At 39.5% G+C, this 17,665-nt stretch overlaps 1 protein-coding gene across 2 annotated transcripts in view; it reads left to right on the forward strand.

Moving 5' to 3' along the window:
- Window positions 1-17,665, forward strand: part of si:ch73-63e15.2 (protein strawberry notch homolog 2) — a 175,138-nt gene that overhangs the window by 145,726 nt on the left and 11,747 nt on the right. For both annotated transcript variants that reach the window (XM_034180297.1, XM_034180298.1), the window contains 13 exons: window positions 1,030-1,212; window positions 1,926-2,047; window positions 2,170-2,301; window positions 2,477-2,612; window positions 3,054-3,166; window positions 11,789-11,860; window positions 13,075-13,183; window positions 13,283-13,354; window positions 13,469-13,612; window positions 13,781-13,875; window positions 15,643-15,735; window positions 15,899-16,030; window positions 17,487-17,563. In XM_034180297.1, coding sequence (XP_034036188.1) covers window positions 1,030-1,212; window positions 1,926-2,047; window positions 2,170-2,301; window positions 2,477-2,612; window positions 3,054-3,166; window positions 11,789-11,860; window positions 13,075-13,183; window positions 13,283-13,354; window positions 13,469-13,612; window positions 13,781-13,875; window positions 15,643-15,735; window positions 15,899-16,030; window positions 17,487-17,563 — 1,480 coding nt within the window. The remainder of the gene's footprint in view (window positions 1-1,029; window positions 1,213-1,925; window positions 2,048-2,169; window positions 2,302-2,476; window positions 2,613-3,053; window positions 3,167-11,788; window positions 11,861-13,074; window positions 13,184-13,282; window positions 13,355-13,468; window positions 13,613-13,780; window positions 13,876-15,642; window positions 15,736-15,898; window positions 16,031-17,486; window positions 17,564-17,665) is intronic.

The following is a 17,665-nucleotide window of genomic DNA, read 5'->3' on the forward strand; positions in this document are numbered from 1 at the left end:
AAGTTCAAAATTTAGCAAAACAGCATGGGGCAGTTTGTGTATGAGATACCACGAGGACAAACAGGGACGTTAGAGGCATGTTAGTGGTGAGGACGAGGCTGTTAGAAGCCCATTATCCGTACATGTGGCAGTGACGAGGGCAGGACAGGCTATTTTGGCACAGCCCTCTCGCGCATTTCATTGTGACATTCCCACCTGCCTAGTGCACTGGACACTGTATAAAAAATAATTATTTCCTAGCGGATTAATCATTTTCTGTCAGAGTTTGGCTGTTGAAAACACCTCGAATTGTGTCTGGAATCACAGAGGACCGTTTCATCAGCTGGAGCTTTTTTTCCTCTCTCCCTCCTGCGCTGCATTAGGTGGAGAACGTATTTGGAACAGTCTAAAAGGAATTTGTAATGTTTATATTGTAATGGCTTGGTAAAACAGTTACATGTTCATTCCTTCTTATGAGCAGCTTTAAAAGTATGTTGATAGATTTAATCAACATTTAATCAGATTTAATCATGATAGATTTAACATCTCGTTATAATCGATCAGATGAGCTGCACTGTGTGCACTGACGCAATCACTCGCAGTGTTTTTAATTGATTGTGCAATGTTCATATATGTGGCTTATTATTCAAATAATCACTGAAATTTCTGACAAATTCATATGTGGGTCATTATTCATGGCTTTATTATTCAGTGGTACCAAAGCTTTACAGATTTGTGGATTCATTTTAATTTGAAATTAAGTAATTAATAATCTAAGGTCAATATAAATAAGTTCATAAAAGCTATGTACATGCAATGACTTTGATATTATAGATGAAAATATTAAAATCTTTGTCCAAATAATATGCGTCTTTCTTTTTGTAAAGTTGTGTAAGGAAATAACTTTAAAAATAATATTAAGTAATTCTGAATATGCTTGTACTTAATCATTATTATTGGCAGCCCTCTGAGGAAATCAAGATAGTTTAGCTATGGTTCTGTCTTGGTTGTTGTTTGCTAGTCTAAGACATTGTTGCTGCTACCAATCAGGTAAACCACGAGGGCGTCAGGCCAAACTCTCCAAGCACACAGTGGACAGTGTCGGCGTGATCAACATCAGCGATGACAGCAGCAGTGACTCTGATGGTATCGACACAGACTCCAACTCATCCCCAGACTCTCTACTTGACAATGACGATGTCATCTTTGTAAACCACACGAGCTACCACACCGGTACAAACCACTGATGTTCTGTTTCCTGTTTGTTTGTTTGTTTTCTGTCTTAAATTTGTACTGTGGCTGAACATAATGGATATTAAGGTTGTGTACATTAGGCTAAAGTAAGTGGGACAGTTTGATTAAAACCTTTTGCTTTTCTTTGTCCAGTCTTAGAGTTCCAACAGACTGAAACCAAATCATTCTAGACAGGAAGCTGTCAAAGTTGAGTTTATCTTGCCAGTTTGAGTGTGTTGATTCCTTAACAGACATTTAAGGTTTTTTTAGAGGCTTTAGCTAAAGATACAACAGAAAATGTTTTTCTCAAAATTGATCTTGAGAAAGTTGATGACTAGAAAAAAAAAAAGTTGAAAAGGATATATTGCTGGGCACTTTTTTGTTGTTGAATAATCTATTTAATTTAGGACATGAGTTATGGCCAAAAGAAAAAAAAATTCACTTTCAGTTTTTCTGACAGTCAAACTTCAAACGTATATTTTCCTACAAGACACCAGAGTTACCAAATGCATTGGTTCCATTGAATTAGCTTGTCAAATATGTTGTTGCACTGGTGAACTAAAAATAAATTGCATTACTTACTAATTAAAGAGATGCATATCTACAGTATATCAGCCTTATGCCTTGCCCCTGATGTGGTAGCAAAGTTGTTTTTGTTACTATTTTCTGTTAGTGTTCCATCTGTAATGTTCCCTCTGCTTCACATTTCACAGCCAGGATAGAAGAGATGAAGCAGGGCCTCCTCAACAAAATATCTGAACTTGGAAAAGAACTACCTCTCAATACCTTGGACGAGCTCATTGATAGGTTTGGAGGACCAGATAAAGTCTCAGAGGTAGGAGTCTTAATGATTTTGAACCTCTCTGGCCTGCCTCATGTTTTGTTTGTGTGTATGTCTGTATGTGTTTTCAGAACATAGTAAGTGATAGTGATTTCTCTTGATTTTTCTGTCTATAGATGACTGGTCGTAAGGGTCGTGTGGTTCGACGTCTTGATGGCAGCGTCCGTTACGAGTCACGAGCAGAGCAGGGTCTTACCATTGACCACATCAACATCAAGGAGAAAGACCGTTTCATGAGTGGAGAGAAGGTCAAATGCACTAATTGACTAAATAAAAAAGCAGCTACTTCAAAATACATATCTTTGCTGTAACACAAATGGGTTCAACAAGTCTGTGAAGAAATTTATCACTTTATAAACATTTTCACCGAACATTACTCATGAAGGACATTGACAATAATCCAAACCTTTCTCACTTCTCCAGTTGGTGGCCATCATCTCTGAGGCGGCCAGCTCTGGGATTTCCCTACAGGCAGACAAGCGAGTGAAAAATCAGAGACGTCGGGTTCATATGACCCTGGAGCTGCCTTGGAGTGCAGACAGAGCTATACAGCAGTTTGGTGAGTCAGAGAAGCTTATGCCTCATGAAAAGCCTTTCATAACCAAAGCGTTGTAAATACTGGTGAATATTAACTAACTAAAACCATTCTTTAGGCTAGAAATATGGTTATGGCAAAAGAATGGCCTGTTCTATCATAAAATTTTTTGAAACTGAAAAGAGCAAATCTTTTTATAAAGCCAATCTTTTTTTATAGCACCAATAAAGCATCTTTTGTGCCATGCTACTTTGTGTGTTAATGTGGGCACCACATCTCGAGTGTCCGTCTTGATGCCTCAACTTTCGTTTAACATTGTGTCATGTTTGTCACCAACATTATGAGGAACATTCTGTATTTTAGGCTTCCACTCAGATATCAAAATATGTCTGAGTTGTAACTGTTTGATGGTATGGATTTTGCACATGTTGTCTCATCCTCCTCTACCATGTCTTGTCTTTCCAGGACGCACTCATCGGTCCAATCAGGTGACGGCACCAGAGTACATCTTTCTTATCTCAGAGTTGGCTGGGGAGCGCCGCTTTGCCTCCATTGTTGCCAAGAGGCTAGAGAGCCTGGTAGGTATCGTATTCTTTTAGGTCTATACTCTGTTTGTGTTGCAGCACCATTCCTTTGCACATTTTTGTGAGTCTCATTTCCTTATTTGTTTCCGTGTCCTTTTGTGGGAAAGGATGACACCTCTGTCAGAGAAGAATGATTGTTCTGTTGTGAACTGTGTTTGTTTATTGAATGTTGTGTTCTTCTATTTCTTGAGTAATTCTACAGATAGTTCATAAAATCAGGCTTTGCTGATTCACAGGATGTTACATAAACTTTTGTCCACATTTCAGTCTTCAGGAAATTCTGGGTATTTCCCTCTTCAACCCAACAATAGAAAATTGAATAAGTAGGAAAAGGACACAGGCTTGTCCAGTTAATGTACAAGTTGACCTTTTTTCCACAATTATCAGCCAGTCAGTTGTTTCCATAGTGACACAGTGTGACTGTTCTTTTGTATAAAAAGTAAGGAAGGAGCTAGTGGATTGTAACTTCAAAAAGACATTCATCTGCTTTCTCTGTGTTTGGTAAGTTTGCAATGACAACAAATCTCATTTCATCTCCTTGCCAACCTGAACTATGCAAATGCCATATGTGCATGAGATGGTTAAACATCTTGCCAGTGATGTCATCTTTATTTAACTGACTTCCTGTTCAAGTGAAGACTGATTTTAAGGCTGTGCTATTGACATATAAAATTCTGAAGGGCTGTATGCTGTCTTATTTATTGGAACCTTATGTACCACCCCGTGCATTGTGTTCCCAGGATGCAGATTTACTAAAGTTCCTAAGGTTAAGAAGAAGCTGGGTGGATACAGATCTTCTGCTTGTCACCTTCCCATACTATGAAACTACGCGTATTTTCCAGTGGATATCAGAATGTCCATTTCTGTTCAGTTATGTAATGCCAATCTCAAAACATCTGTATCCTCCCATTTATAATTAGTATGTTTTTATTTTAAGTTATTTTAAATGTCTGATTAGTATTGCATGTATGCAGTTAATGTGTTTTGATGTTGATGTTCAGTACTTTGAAATTTTTCTTACTGAAAAGTACTATATAAATGAGTTAATCATTACAACCCCAGATCAGGAAAATGCAGAAATTCTTGCATTTAGCTTGACTTTTATTTCATTGCAGTTAGCATGAACCCAATATTTCATATTTTGTGTGGTCATCTTAATTTCATTTGTGAATATTTAATTCAGTTTTGTTATGTTTGTATAGCACCAAATCACAACAAAGTTGACCCAACACGTTTCACAAGAGCAGGTTCCAAAAACCAGCAGACCCGACTCAGTTGGGCGGCCAACCGCTCTGGCCACCACAATAACAAATAGCAGTTAAAATTTAATTCAGTTATCATAAGCAGTACAAGTAAAGCAGTTTTTTCAAGAAACCAAACTGCTAGGGAGGTGATAGTCTAGTGGTTAAGCAATGGGCTTGAGACCAAAGGATCCTTGGTTCAAATTGCAGCCTGACTGGAAAACCATTAAGGGGGCTTGGGCAAGGTGCCTTAATCCCCTAGTTGCTCCCGGTGTGTAGTGAGCGCCTTGTATGGCAGCACCCTGACATTGGGGTGAATGTGAGGCATTATTGTAAAGCGCTTTGAGCGTCTGATGCAGATGGAAAATATGGATTGATGTGTGCCAGTGGCACTCTCCGAACCTGGGCTTGCTTTACCGGGTTCCAGTCAGTCAGTCTGTCATCCCCACTGAGGTCCTTACCCTAGGTCTCATTAACATCAAATCATTGTCCTCGAAATCTTTGTTGATTAATGATCTAATTATGGATCATCATTTAGATATGATTGGCTTATGTGAAACCTGGCTCAAACCCACAACTCTGCATCCTTTGAATGAGTCCTGCCCACCGGAGTACACATTTAGTCACGTCTCGTGGCGTGAAGCAAGGTGAGGGTGTTGCTTTTATTTTTAAATGTTTTCTTTATTAGGTGTTGGGGGTCATAAATATAATTTGTTTGAGCATCTGACTCTCCGTTATGCCCATGATGCTAAGTATTGTCACAGTCATAAAACTAGAACTCACCTATGAGTGTTTATAGGCCTCCTGGCCCATACTCTGATTTCTTAGATGAATTTGGTGCATTCATCTCTAGTTTGTCAACTAGTGCAGATAACATTTTGATTATTGGTGACTTTAACATTCATATAAATAAGCCCTCTGATCCCCTTAGCAAATCATTTATGCAAATTGTGGATGCGTTAGGATTCCAGCAGTGCATTCAGGACCTGACACACATTAGTGGAAATACCCTGGATCTGGTTCTTGCATGTGGGTTTGCTGTCACGAATATCGACATCTTGCCTCTCGCATCTATGGTCTCAAACCACTCACTTATCAGGTTTACATTTACCCTGCCGCGTTTAGTGGAACAACAACCTTGTCTACTACTGCGGCGTCGTATTAAACCCTCAACTATGACTGAACTCAAGGCTAGACTACCTGATATTTGAACTTCAAGTTTGGAGAACGCTAAATCAGTAGACAGCCTTCAGTAGACAGTTTTTATGGGAAACAGTAGACAGTTTTTATGGGAAATCTCATTCCCATAAAAACCCTGGAGGAGTGTCTTCTATCAGTGAGAAGCTGGATGTCTAGTAACATCCTACTTTTAAACTCTGATAAGACTGAAATGATGGTTCCTGGTCCAGCAAGACATCGGCATCAGTTTGACAAACTGGTGCTCGGCCTGGGTTCATGTGTCATACATCATACGGACAAAATGAGGAACCTTGGTGTAATTTTTGATCCCACATTGTCCTTTGACCTCCACATCAGGGATGTTACTAGGAGGACTTTTTTCCATCTGCGAAATATAGTGAGGATCCACCCTATCCTGTCTATGGTTGATGCTGAGACCCTGATTCATGCTTTTGTTTCTTCTAGACCAGATTATTGTAATGTTCTATTTTCAGGGTTACCGTAGTCCAGCATTAGGGGTCTTCAGCTGGTTTAGAACGCCACCAGACTTTTGACACATAGCTGAAGGTCTGAACATATCACACCCATTTTGGCATCTTTACACTGGCTCCCTGTCTCTGTGAGACCAGATTTTAAGGTTTTGTTATTGACTTATAAAGTTGTTCATGGACTGGCGCCATCTTATCTGGCTAATCTGGTGGAACCTTACATGCCGGCCCGGGCTTTGCAGTCGCAGGATGCGGGACTTCTCGGTGTTCCCAGGGTGAAGAAGAAGTCACCGGGTCAAAGAGCTTTTTCTCATCGTGCACCCACCCTGTGGAACGGTCTTCTTGCGACCGTGAGGCATTCGGAGTCCGTGGACGTTTTTAAGCAAAGACTTACAACCCATTTTTGTTCTCTTTCTTATGAATAGTTTTTATTTTTTATCTGTTTTATTTTTTTTACTTCTGTTTTTAATTATGTATTTGAATTTTTTTATTAATTTTAAATTATTTAATTTTTATGTTGAATTGTTCTGTGTGAGGCGCCTTGAGACGGCTTTTGTTGTGATTTGGCACATTATAAGATGATTAAATTGAAAAGCACTATGTAAATGCAGTACATTTTTACCATTTAACCAATAAACAAAATTGATGCAGGAAATGGTATAATAGAATGTAATAATTAAAATATCGACATGTACAAAACAATTTTTTAAAATTTTGTCAGATAAATATAAATGAAACTAGCAAATGGAATATTCTTATACAGAAACACTGTGCCTCGTGACTCTTAATTGGAGTAAGCAGTTGAAGATGAGTGAGTGAGAAATACTGTCAAACAGCAGGGGACCAATGACAAATGCGAAAAAGAATTAATTGTAAACCCAATCCTGCACAATTCAACACAAGAAAGGCCATGCCAGTTATAACTGAGAAAACAAGGATGTCTTTAACCTTGATTTCAGTAAGTCTGTTTTATCTCCTGGGCAAACTTCCACAAGAGTGCACGATAAGAAAGGCTCTATGACTTGCTGCTTCTTATTCACCCTCAGAATACACAATAGTCCTTGATTTTGAGAGTGTGTGTATATACAACATCCATTTCTGCATTTAAGGCCTGGGGCACATTGAAGAAAAAAGTTGGGGTCAGGGCAATTTAGGGCTAACAAAAAAAAAAAAGCCAAATAAAATAAAATGCTCATACATGATATATTCTCACGGGCAAGAGATTGCTTTGGGAAATCTTTGTCTAGTACTACAATGCAGAGTTGCATTCACAAATGCCATTTAAAACTTTACTGTTATCAGGAACAAATCCAAAAGCCATGGTCTGTCATAATACAGGGTTGTGTCACTGCCCTTGGCAAAGGTAATTTACAGTTCTGTGATACAGCATTAACGCACAAATGTACAGTGACATTTTAGAAGAACATATGCATTGTTCAACAAGACAGTGCAAAACAACATTCTGCACATATTACAAAAATATGGCTGTGGGAGACAATGGTATGGATACTGGACTGGCCTGCCTGCAGTCCCAACCTGTCCCCAGGAGGGAATGTTTGGAGAATTTAGAAATAAAAAAACGTAATCATGACTCTGTACTGTTGCAACCCTTGAGATATTTTTGCAGAAAACAGAATAGAATAACTCCTGAAACACTTAATCACTTGTATCCTCAGTCCCGGAATATCTCAAGTGTTGTTAGAAGGAATGACAGTATTACAAAGTGGTTAAGGGTATAATGGTGCATGTATTTGTATTGAACCGTTTCGGTTCGGGACGTTCGGTTCGGTACAGGGCTGTACACGGGTGAGTTCGCATTGCATATGTTTACATTCAGTGTTGTTCATTTTCTCGCTAAATCTGGCGACTTTCCGAACCCTCTTGATGACTTATTTTCTCAAAAGCTACTAGCGACAAATCTAGCTACTTTTCCTGGCGTTACCAGAGATTTTTCTCATGTTTGGCAACTGAAAGTGAAAATCTCTGTTGTTACCGAGCGGCAGCGCTGAAAGGAGGGATATCTACAATCCTCCTAACTCGGACCACACTCTCACAAGCACCACTAGCTTAGCTTATGGCAAGCTAAAAGTGGACACCCGTTATGGCCGAACAGCTCTCCAGTTTGAGTATTCTGTGTTAGTACGCGCCCGCGGCCGATGTGCTTGATTAATTCCCGCGAAAAAGTAGTTCCCAGATAATTGATAATGAGTATATCTCATCTACATTAATTGTAAAATTTACCAGTAATAAAATTATAAAGATAACTGAAGTTTTAAGAGTGGCCGTAATAAATGTTTAAGAAACTTAAAGTTTATGAGCAACTTCACCTGTTATTGCTCAAGCACATTATAAACATTGACACGATGGAGTTTGATGCGGAAGAGTTCAGAAAGATACAGTTGGAATGGTTTGATTACCATTTACAGTTGGCGATGAAAGACTTGGGTGTTAACTTCGTGTTAAAGTCAGAACAAGTAGCTGCACTGAAAGAGATCTATCTGGGACAAAGAGACACATTCTGTGTGTTGTTGCTCCTAGAGGTGGGCGGATCAATCCTAATATCAATAATATCGATACCAACGCTGGTATTGATATTGAATGATCCTCGTGTAAAAAGATCGATACTCAAGCTTTTTTTCTCTCCGGTACGCACTGATTGCTGCACACGCAGATTCATCAAAGTCTACTCTCTGTCTGTAAGAGCAGTGCTGCGCTGTGTCACACAACACGGAGCAGCGCACCCTTATATTGTGGTTTGTCAGCCCTCTACCTCAGGAGATTTTGTTTTATGTTGTGTTGAGTGATATTTTTTTCAACAAAAATGTTGATTGTGATTATAAAGTATTTTGTTGTCACATACAATGTTTGGCGAAATTCTATCCTAGGGCTTTTGGATCCTTTGGATCTGTGAAGCTTAAGTATGAAAAGATATCGATATCGGCGATACTGGGCCTGTATTTACTTGGTATCGGATCAGTACCAAAATTCCCGGTATCTCCCACCTCTGGTTACTCCAACGAGAGCGGCACGCTCAGCAGGGTGGCGAAAGTAGTCCGGCGAGCTCAGTCTGTGGGTTCGAGCTATCCCACAGTTCTACACAGAGATGTCGGTCCAATGAGAGCAGCACTCTGAGCAGGGTGCACTCAGACTCTCTTAGCCTACTGACCTCGTTTGCTGCTCTGTGATTAAATAGTCCCCAGACTTTGAGAAGCTCTGGCCTTCAGAAGTTATTTTATTTTAATAAGTGATGGCCATTTTTAATGGCAAAATAAATAAACCAAGAATCAAGTTTGTGGTTCTAAATATTTTTAAGGTGGTTTTACTCACTTTTTTTTTGCCTCTCACAATGTTTTTGTTTTCAAAACTTTGTTTCACTTTTTTCAGTAAGTTGTCTGTAGTTTCTTAATCCTTTTCCTCCCAGGCAAAATTATAATTTTTTTTACACATTTTCCAAGCTTCATGTCTTGACAAGTAGCAAGGCTCCCATTTTGACTTAAATGGGAATTGGTCGGTAATTCATGCAGATACAGTTTGTCCACAGTAGGTTTTGTGATGAATGATATGTGCACAACTTAATCATCGGTCTTATCAGACGGTTTCACCGTGCAGCAAAATACAGAAGAGTTGGGAGGGAGAGGATTAATTTTGAAATATGCTTGAGGTCCTTTTGAGACACTAAGTTATGTCAGTCAGCATTTTGAGGAAAAAAAATTTCCTTTGCACCTCAACCACAGCAGTTTGCTCACACGCCATGTTCAACAAGCAGGCTGTGTTGTCACACGCTAGTGTGTATTTTCATGTAATGCGATTTTCACACACAGTCCTGTGTTATGTACGAATGTAAATCTGCTGTCACAGTTTAAATTCAGAGTATTTGGTTTGTCATTACTTCTGTGCAAGCCACATGTGAACTACACAAGTGCCAATACAAAGGAGGTGTGTGTCTATGTCTGTGGAGCTTCTCCATCATCCAGGTTAGGGTATCAGAGCAGGTGGAATCAGTTCAACTGGGATTTAGTTCCTTGAAGACATTTCACTCTATCATTCAGAAAAGCTTCATCAGTTGTAGTTGGAGTAGTAAAAAGTAGCTTCCTTTAGCTTCTCCCTTTTTTTCATTCAAGGTCTCCACTGTAGATCCACCTTCAATCTGCATGTTAATTTGGGACAAGTTTTTTACACTGGTTTCCCTTCCTGGTGTAATGCCACACTGGATAGAGAATGGGCAGGGGTGGCCTTGAACAAGGGAACCTTCAGCTCTGGAAATGAGTGCACAAATATATATTCTCTGTGGGGTCACTGATGTCACAGTGAAGTGCTGAAATTCATTGAGTTGTTAGTCACCAGAGGTCACTTGAGTTCAGTTGTGAGTCGCTGTAATTAGTTTCATTTGAGGAGAGATGAGGATGATGTTTGAATGTCAGTGGTGTTGCTGAAAGGATAGAATTATAGGTGGGAGAGAGGTGGTCTCTCAGCCCCCACCTCTGTTCTCAGAAGGTTTCATCACTTTAACAAAGATGACTTTCTTGACACCTCTTTCAAAATATGAACTTTGAAGATTATCTTCAAAGGTGTGTCCTTTTTTCCTTCAGAAGCAGGTTGACGGCGGAGTCCTGACCTGAGTTATTGGCCCTCCTATCTTGAGCCATTTATATGCAAACATTGCCTACCTATGCTGGGGCCATCTTGCAATAAAAATATGATGTACCTCATTTTTTTAACATGCATTACAACTCTACACAAGCTGAGATGAAAAGAAAACAATTAAGCTTTCACTGAAATATTTATTCTGGATAAACGGAATCGATAAGGAAAAGTCGCCAAGTACATTTAATTACTGTACTTGAATACACATTTCAGGTTCTTGTATTTTATGGTTTCTTTGGGGGTTTTCTGTGCTTGTTACTTCTACAATTACATCTCAGAGATAAATATTTTCTTTATAATTTTACTACAGTGATGTGACAGCGTTCATTACTTGTTTGTTACTTGTGTAGATTCAGCTTCACAATGCAAAATAGTACGTCCCTTCAGCTGCTCCCTTGTGTGTTCACTTGGGGTCGCCACAGCAGATCCAAGGTGGATCTGCATGTTGATTTGGCACGTTGTACGCTGAATGCCCTTCCTGACACAACTCCACATTACGTGCAAAATATAATAAAAAAATAACATGTTAAAATATCAGTAAGGTTTTAATGGTCCAGAGAGGGAAATTCACAAGCTACTTGGCAGTGAAGTCTATGTGCACGTAGAATTAGTGCCTTCTGTAATCCCTGGATAATGATAAAAGGAAACATTTTGAATTAGATCCTAATATGTTTTTAATTTTAATATCATCTCTCCATAAAATTGTGACAGTATGTAATGTGCCTAACACCTTTTGAGATGTCATTTACAAAGACATATATGAAATTATGATTATTGTTGTTATATTTGTTATATTTTTTAAATTTGTGGTTGTTTTGTAATCTTTTTTTCTGGCTCAAAGTAAGACTAAGTCATAACAGTTGTTAAAGTTGAAATGACAATAAAGTGTTGAATGTCCAGCAGTGTCGGAGTGTGTGGGAGAGATTCAAGGCCAGGTTCATTAATGTGCACTGGCCCATTCAGGTTGATGGTAAACCGATTTAACCCAGATCACTGTTAGTCTGTGGTTTAGATTTTAAACCTAATAATACTGATTGTGTAACATTGGCTGATCTATTTTACAGGGAGCTTTAACTCATGGAGACCGAAGAGCCACTGAATCGAGAGATCTGAGTAAATACAATTTTGAAAACAAGGTTGGTAAATTGAATCACAACTCATGATATTTTAATCCTAGTGTAAAAGTTGAATTTCTATCTCAGTATACAGTAACAGACGTCAACGATGAATTGGGCTCCGACGGGCTTTGTTACTGATTTTTCTTTCCTGTTGTAGAGCTGCTACAGCACTTCTGGAAAGTATTCACAGCGCTTTACTTTTTCCACATTTTGTTATGTTGCAGCCTTATTCAGAAATGGATGAAATTCATTGTTTTCCTCAGAATTCTACACACAGTACCCCATAATAGCAATGTGAATTTTTTTAGATAATTGCTAATTTATTAAAAATAACAAAACTAAGAAATCACACGTACATAAGGGTTCACAGCCTTTCCCATGTAGCTCATAATTGAGCTCAGGTGCCTCCTGTTTCCACTGATCATCCTTGAGATGTTTCTACAGCTGAATTGGAGTCCACCTGGGGTGAATTCAGTTGATTGGACATAATTTGAAAAGATACACACCTGTCTACATATAAGGTCCCACAGTTGACAGTGCATGTCAGAGCACAAACCAAGCATGAGGTCAAAGGAATTGTCTGTAGACTTCAGAGACAGGATTGTCTCGAAGCACAAATCTGGGGAGGGACACAGAAACATTTCTGCTGCTTTGAAGGTCCCAGTGAGCACAGTGGCCTCCATCATCCATAAATGGAAGAAGTTCAGATCCACCAGGACACTTCCTAGAGCTGGCCACCCATCTAAACTGAGTAATCAGGGGAAGGACCTTAGTCAGGGAGGTGACCAAGAACCCGATGGCCACTCTGTCAGAGCTCCAGCATTCCTCTGTGGAGAGAGGAGAACTTTCAAGAAGGACAACCATCTCTGCAGCAATCCACCAATCAGGCCTGTATGGTAGAGTGGCCAGATGGAAGCTACTCCTTAGTAAAAGGCACATGGCAGCCCACCTGGAGTTTGACAAAAGGCGCCTGAAGGACTCTCAGACCATCAGAAAAAAATTCTCTGGTCTGATGAGACAAACATTGAACTCTTTGGCATGAATGCCAGGCATGTTGTTATAGTGAGTATAATTTTGAGAACAAAAAGAATCACTTTACTCCCTTTTGGAATCAGTCTGTAACATAACAAATTGTGGAAAAAGTGACATGCTGTGAATATTTTCCGGATGCACTGTAAGTCATGGTTGTAAAAGAATCTTTCTGTACAAATTGCGTTTCCATTTCCTTACAGTACGGGACCAAGGCTCTAGATAAAATCACCAAAGCTATCCTTGGCCACATAGACAACAAGGTGCCCCCTCCCAAAGGCTACCCTGGGGGTGATGCCATGTTCTTCAGAGGTATGTGACCATGTGACATTTGAGTGACTGGAAGTACACATGGACAATGAACAATCTTTACTTGATTGAAATTAGCGCAATCAACTTGTCTTTTCTCAGATATGAAACTTGGAATGATGGATGTGGGCATTTTTTGTAAAGAGTCTCGCTTTGGGCTCAGCACTGAGAAAGGTAAAGTATTACGCCATCATACCAGGGCTACATAATTTAAGGTTCAGTCAGCTGCATTCCTGTATCAGCATGAAATTAGTTGCACTAATTGCACTGTGTTGTGTTTCGTGTCAGACTGCAGCATCACCAAGTTTTTAAATCGTATCCTGGGACTGGAGGTCCACAAACAGAACTATCTCTTTCAGTACTTCACGGAAAACTTTGACTACCTAATTGAGAAAGACAAGAAGGAAGGCAAATATGACATGGGAATCCTAGGTATGGAGGACAAATGTAACTCATAACTAGGTGTTATACATGATTTTGATTTCAGTTCATTGTATTTGTGGACACTTGGCTTATTTGTGAGAATGTCATTTTTACAACAAAAAAGAAATTATCATTTTAAATGTGGAAATAAAACATGATATTTTATGTCTCTGTTAGACCTTGCTCCAGGTAATGATGAGATCCATGAAGAGAAACAGGAAACTTTCTTGACAGCTGGAAATCCTCAAGATGGGCAGGTTGTCCTCTACAAGGTAAGTACAGCCTTATAGTATATTGCTTTCCTTCTCATTGGCAAATCAGGAGAAGTTGGGACAGCATGGAAATTGCAAATGTAAGATATTTCATGTTTTGTGTAGTCAACCTAATTTCATTTGTTAATAAACATCCATTCCTGCATTTCAGCCCTGCAACATATTCCAAAAAAAGCTGGGATGTTAAAGTATTTACCACTTTGTAATATTGCCATTCCTTCTCACAACAGTTGAGACATTTTGGCACTGAGGACACCAAGCAATGAAACGCTTCGGTGTTCTCTTGTCCCATTCTTCCTGCAAAGACTTCTTGTGTAACAGTATGGGCTGGTTATTGTTGCATCTTACATTTTTACATTTACATCTTTACATTTTGTGTCCGTCCGTCTGTCTGTGCTCAGCATAGTCTAGTCCTGTTACTGCCAGGGTCTTCAAATTCATAGGGAACATTCTTGGGACACAGACAGACAAGTTCAAAGTTGACTAACCTTGACCTATTTTAAGAGGTCAAAAGATCGCATGCTGTTTTCTATTGTTATGCTCATACAGCCAAGGGTATTTTAGCATTGTGTTATATTTAAAGTTCTCCACACATTCTCTATTGGGGACAGGTCAGGACTGTAAACAGGCCAGTCCACTACCCATTACCTATTGTTCCACAGCCATGCCTTTGTGATATGTGCAGAATGCGATTTTGCATTTTCTTGTTGAAAAATGCATGGGGATTATTGGAAAAGAGGTTGTCTTGAAGGCAGCATATGCTGCACTAAAATCTAAATGTATTTTTCTGTATTACTGCTGCCATTATAGTAGGTTAAATTCCCTTTACCAGTGTCACTGACGTAATCCTACACCATGACAGACCCTTTGCTTTTGGTGTCATTGTAGATAACAATCCATTGTCCAGTTTGAGAGAAAAAAAGCCTGGTATACTGATTTGTCTTACCACAAAATGTGTTTTCATTATGTGATGGTCCAACCTTGATGTCTCTGAGCCCAGAGAAGTCAAGGCTGTTTCTAGACATGGTTAAGAAGACTTCTTTTTTGCACAGTGAAGTGGCATCCATGCTGTAGTTCTTGACAAAGGTTCCCCAAAGTAACCCCTTGCGCATGTGGTTATATCAGCTGTTGACGAATTACAGTTCTTGACGCAGTGCATTGCTTTTTAACATCTCAATCATTTTCTCATATTTTTGAACAAACTGGAAATCCTGTGCTCATCTTTAATCCTCAAAGACTGCCTTTTGTGGATATTTCTTTTGTACCATATCATGATTATAATCTCCTGTTGACATCACCTATTTGAAATAACATCATTGTTTATTTATTTATTGTTTACCTCTTTACCAGCCCTGAATTGCCCCCATCCCACCTTTTTTGGAATGTATTACCATCCTGAAATTCAGGAAAGGATGGACATTAACAAATAAAATTAAGCTAACCACGCAAAACATGAAATATATGCACAACACATGGTGTCCTAAGTTGCCACACACAAGCAATGTTTAAACCTTACCCACCACATGAACAAGCATGGTGGTAAGGGGGAAAACTCCATATGGTAGTTTTTGATTAAAAGAAGAAACCCCAGTCAGACCAGATTCAGTGAGGTGACCATCTGCTTTGGCCACACAAATATAATAGAACACCCCATCTGCAGTGCAGGAGTCCAGAAAGTTCTGATGTAGACTGCTAATTTGTGGTTTACAGTTGTTCCTCCTGTGGCTCAGGATATCTGCTTTATTTTTTCGTTGCTTAACCCTGTAGATCAGCGTAGACAGAGGCATGACATGGGAAGAGGCCTACAAAAGGTCACTGAATCTCAGCAACCCCGAAGAAGGATTCTACCTGTCCCAAAAGGTGAGTGGAGACACTATAATGAATTTAAATGTTGGGTATGTTAACAGTACTGTCTGTTTGAAACTTGTTAGATTACTTAGACTGAAGTAAATAGTATGCTTCAAAGATTTTTCATCCTAAACACTGAAAGTTTGGCAGAGTTTTCATTCACTATTCCCCACAGTTGCGAGGTAACTATCCGTGTGTGCTGCTTGCTGAGCAAGGAAGAGGCAAGAATTTAATTGTCTACAAGCCCAACATTGGTAAACAGACACACCCGGAAAATCTGGACAACCTGCTGCTCCGCTACCGGAAGGTGAGGTCATATTTAACTGTTGGCAAAACCAGTCAGTATAAAAGTTTGAGTTTTTTATTCTGTAAACTGTGTAGTTGCTGACCACTTCAATTGGTACACATGTTCCACTGTCCGTTAAAGTCAATATTTCGTCAGCCAAACACATGGCAGAAACTCTACAGTTACGCATGTGTTGTGGTCAAGAAGATCTGCTGAAGTTCATAAAGCTGTTCTGAAATCAAAAAGGGTGCGGGGTCCATCCCGGTATATGAAGTGGGGAATGAGTAAATATCTATGTGTACTGTAGGATAATAATTATCTGATCATGGATGACGTGACAGATGAAAGAGCATAGCAATTTCAGGATTAATGTGTATTTAGTTCAGCTGTGGTGTCATTAATAAGTGGCAGGCAGGTAGGACAGGTTATGGACCCCTGAATGTAGGATATGCCTGCCCCCTGTTGGACATGTACTGATACAGCATTACTCAAATCACTGGGTGAAAAAAAAAGTTAGACGTGGGTTCTAAATGTTATGCTATATGGATGCTGTGCCTAATAATGGCCAGCAGTTTTTACCTCCTCCAACTGATGGAGGTGCTCAGTCGCAATTTGGAATTTTATCCTTATGTCTGTGACATGAAAGTGAAAATGGTAAAGAATCAGACAAGGCTACTCTATCTCACAAAGTGAAAGCATTCATAATTATCATAATTAGTTACAGTTGCCATTGCCACAAAGTTTGCTCAAGTCTTCCTTGTAAAGTAGCTAGCTCTGTAACTCACTGGAATAGAAGTTGCCTATATGTAGACCTTTCACAGTCACTCAACCACGCCTGTCTTCTTGGACAACACTTGGTCTGCATCATCCCAGTCCACCCAGCTGTAAATGGGTTCCAACCTTGACTGGTGAACTAACCTGTGGTGGACCAGTGTACTGTCCTGGGGGAGTCATAGACTCTTATCCACTTCACGCTATGGAATCTACGGATAAGCACCGTCCCAGTAGACCTCAGGGCCTGTAGAGGACTTAGGCTTCTTGCACTTCCTGAACCAAAAGACTGTCATTCCACAAAATGTAACTATAAACCACTGTTTGAATTTTAGTTTGGTTAAACAAATAAACAATATACTGAAAGTATGCCCCCCCAATCAGTTGGGAAAGGCACGCATAAATTTCATACCGCTTGCGTGAACTGGTCATGAACATAGCGCAAACACCACATGTCATTGCGTGCAGGGCCTCGCACACTTTACGTGCAGTCTACAACGAGTTTACTCATTGGCACGCAAGATTACGTGCCAGTGCAGGGATCAAATTCATGCAAGTGTCAAGGTGGCTTTACTTGTAAATGTTGAAGTGCACTGAGTACTATTGGTTCCCACCACTGATGCAGTTTTTAAAGGCATACTTCTAAAGTTGTGTAAAGGTCTTGCAAAAAATAGTGGAAATGAGTATTTATGTGCTCCTTTTCCAGGTTACTCCAGAGGATGCCAAGGAGAACTGGGAAAATCACTTCACTTTCTCTTTCAAGAAATGTAGCCATGCTAACTGGTAAGTAGGAATTCATAGCCTTCTTTTAGATTAGTGGTTCTCAAATGTTTTGAGACCATGGACCAGTTAACCAATAAAAAAAAAAAAATCTTGCTGACCACC

Source organism: Thalassophryne amazonica, chromosome 10, assembly GCF_902500255.1.
Source record: "Thalassophryne amazonica chromosome 10, fThaAma1.1, whole genome shotgun sequence".
Classification (NCBI taxonomy): domain Eukaryota; kingdom Metazoa; phylum Chordata; class Actinopteri; order Batrachoidiformes; family Batrachoididae; genus Thalassophryne; species Thalassophryne amazonica.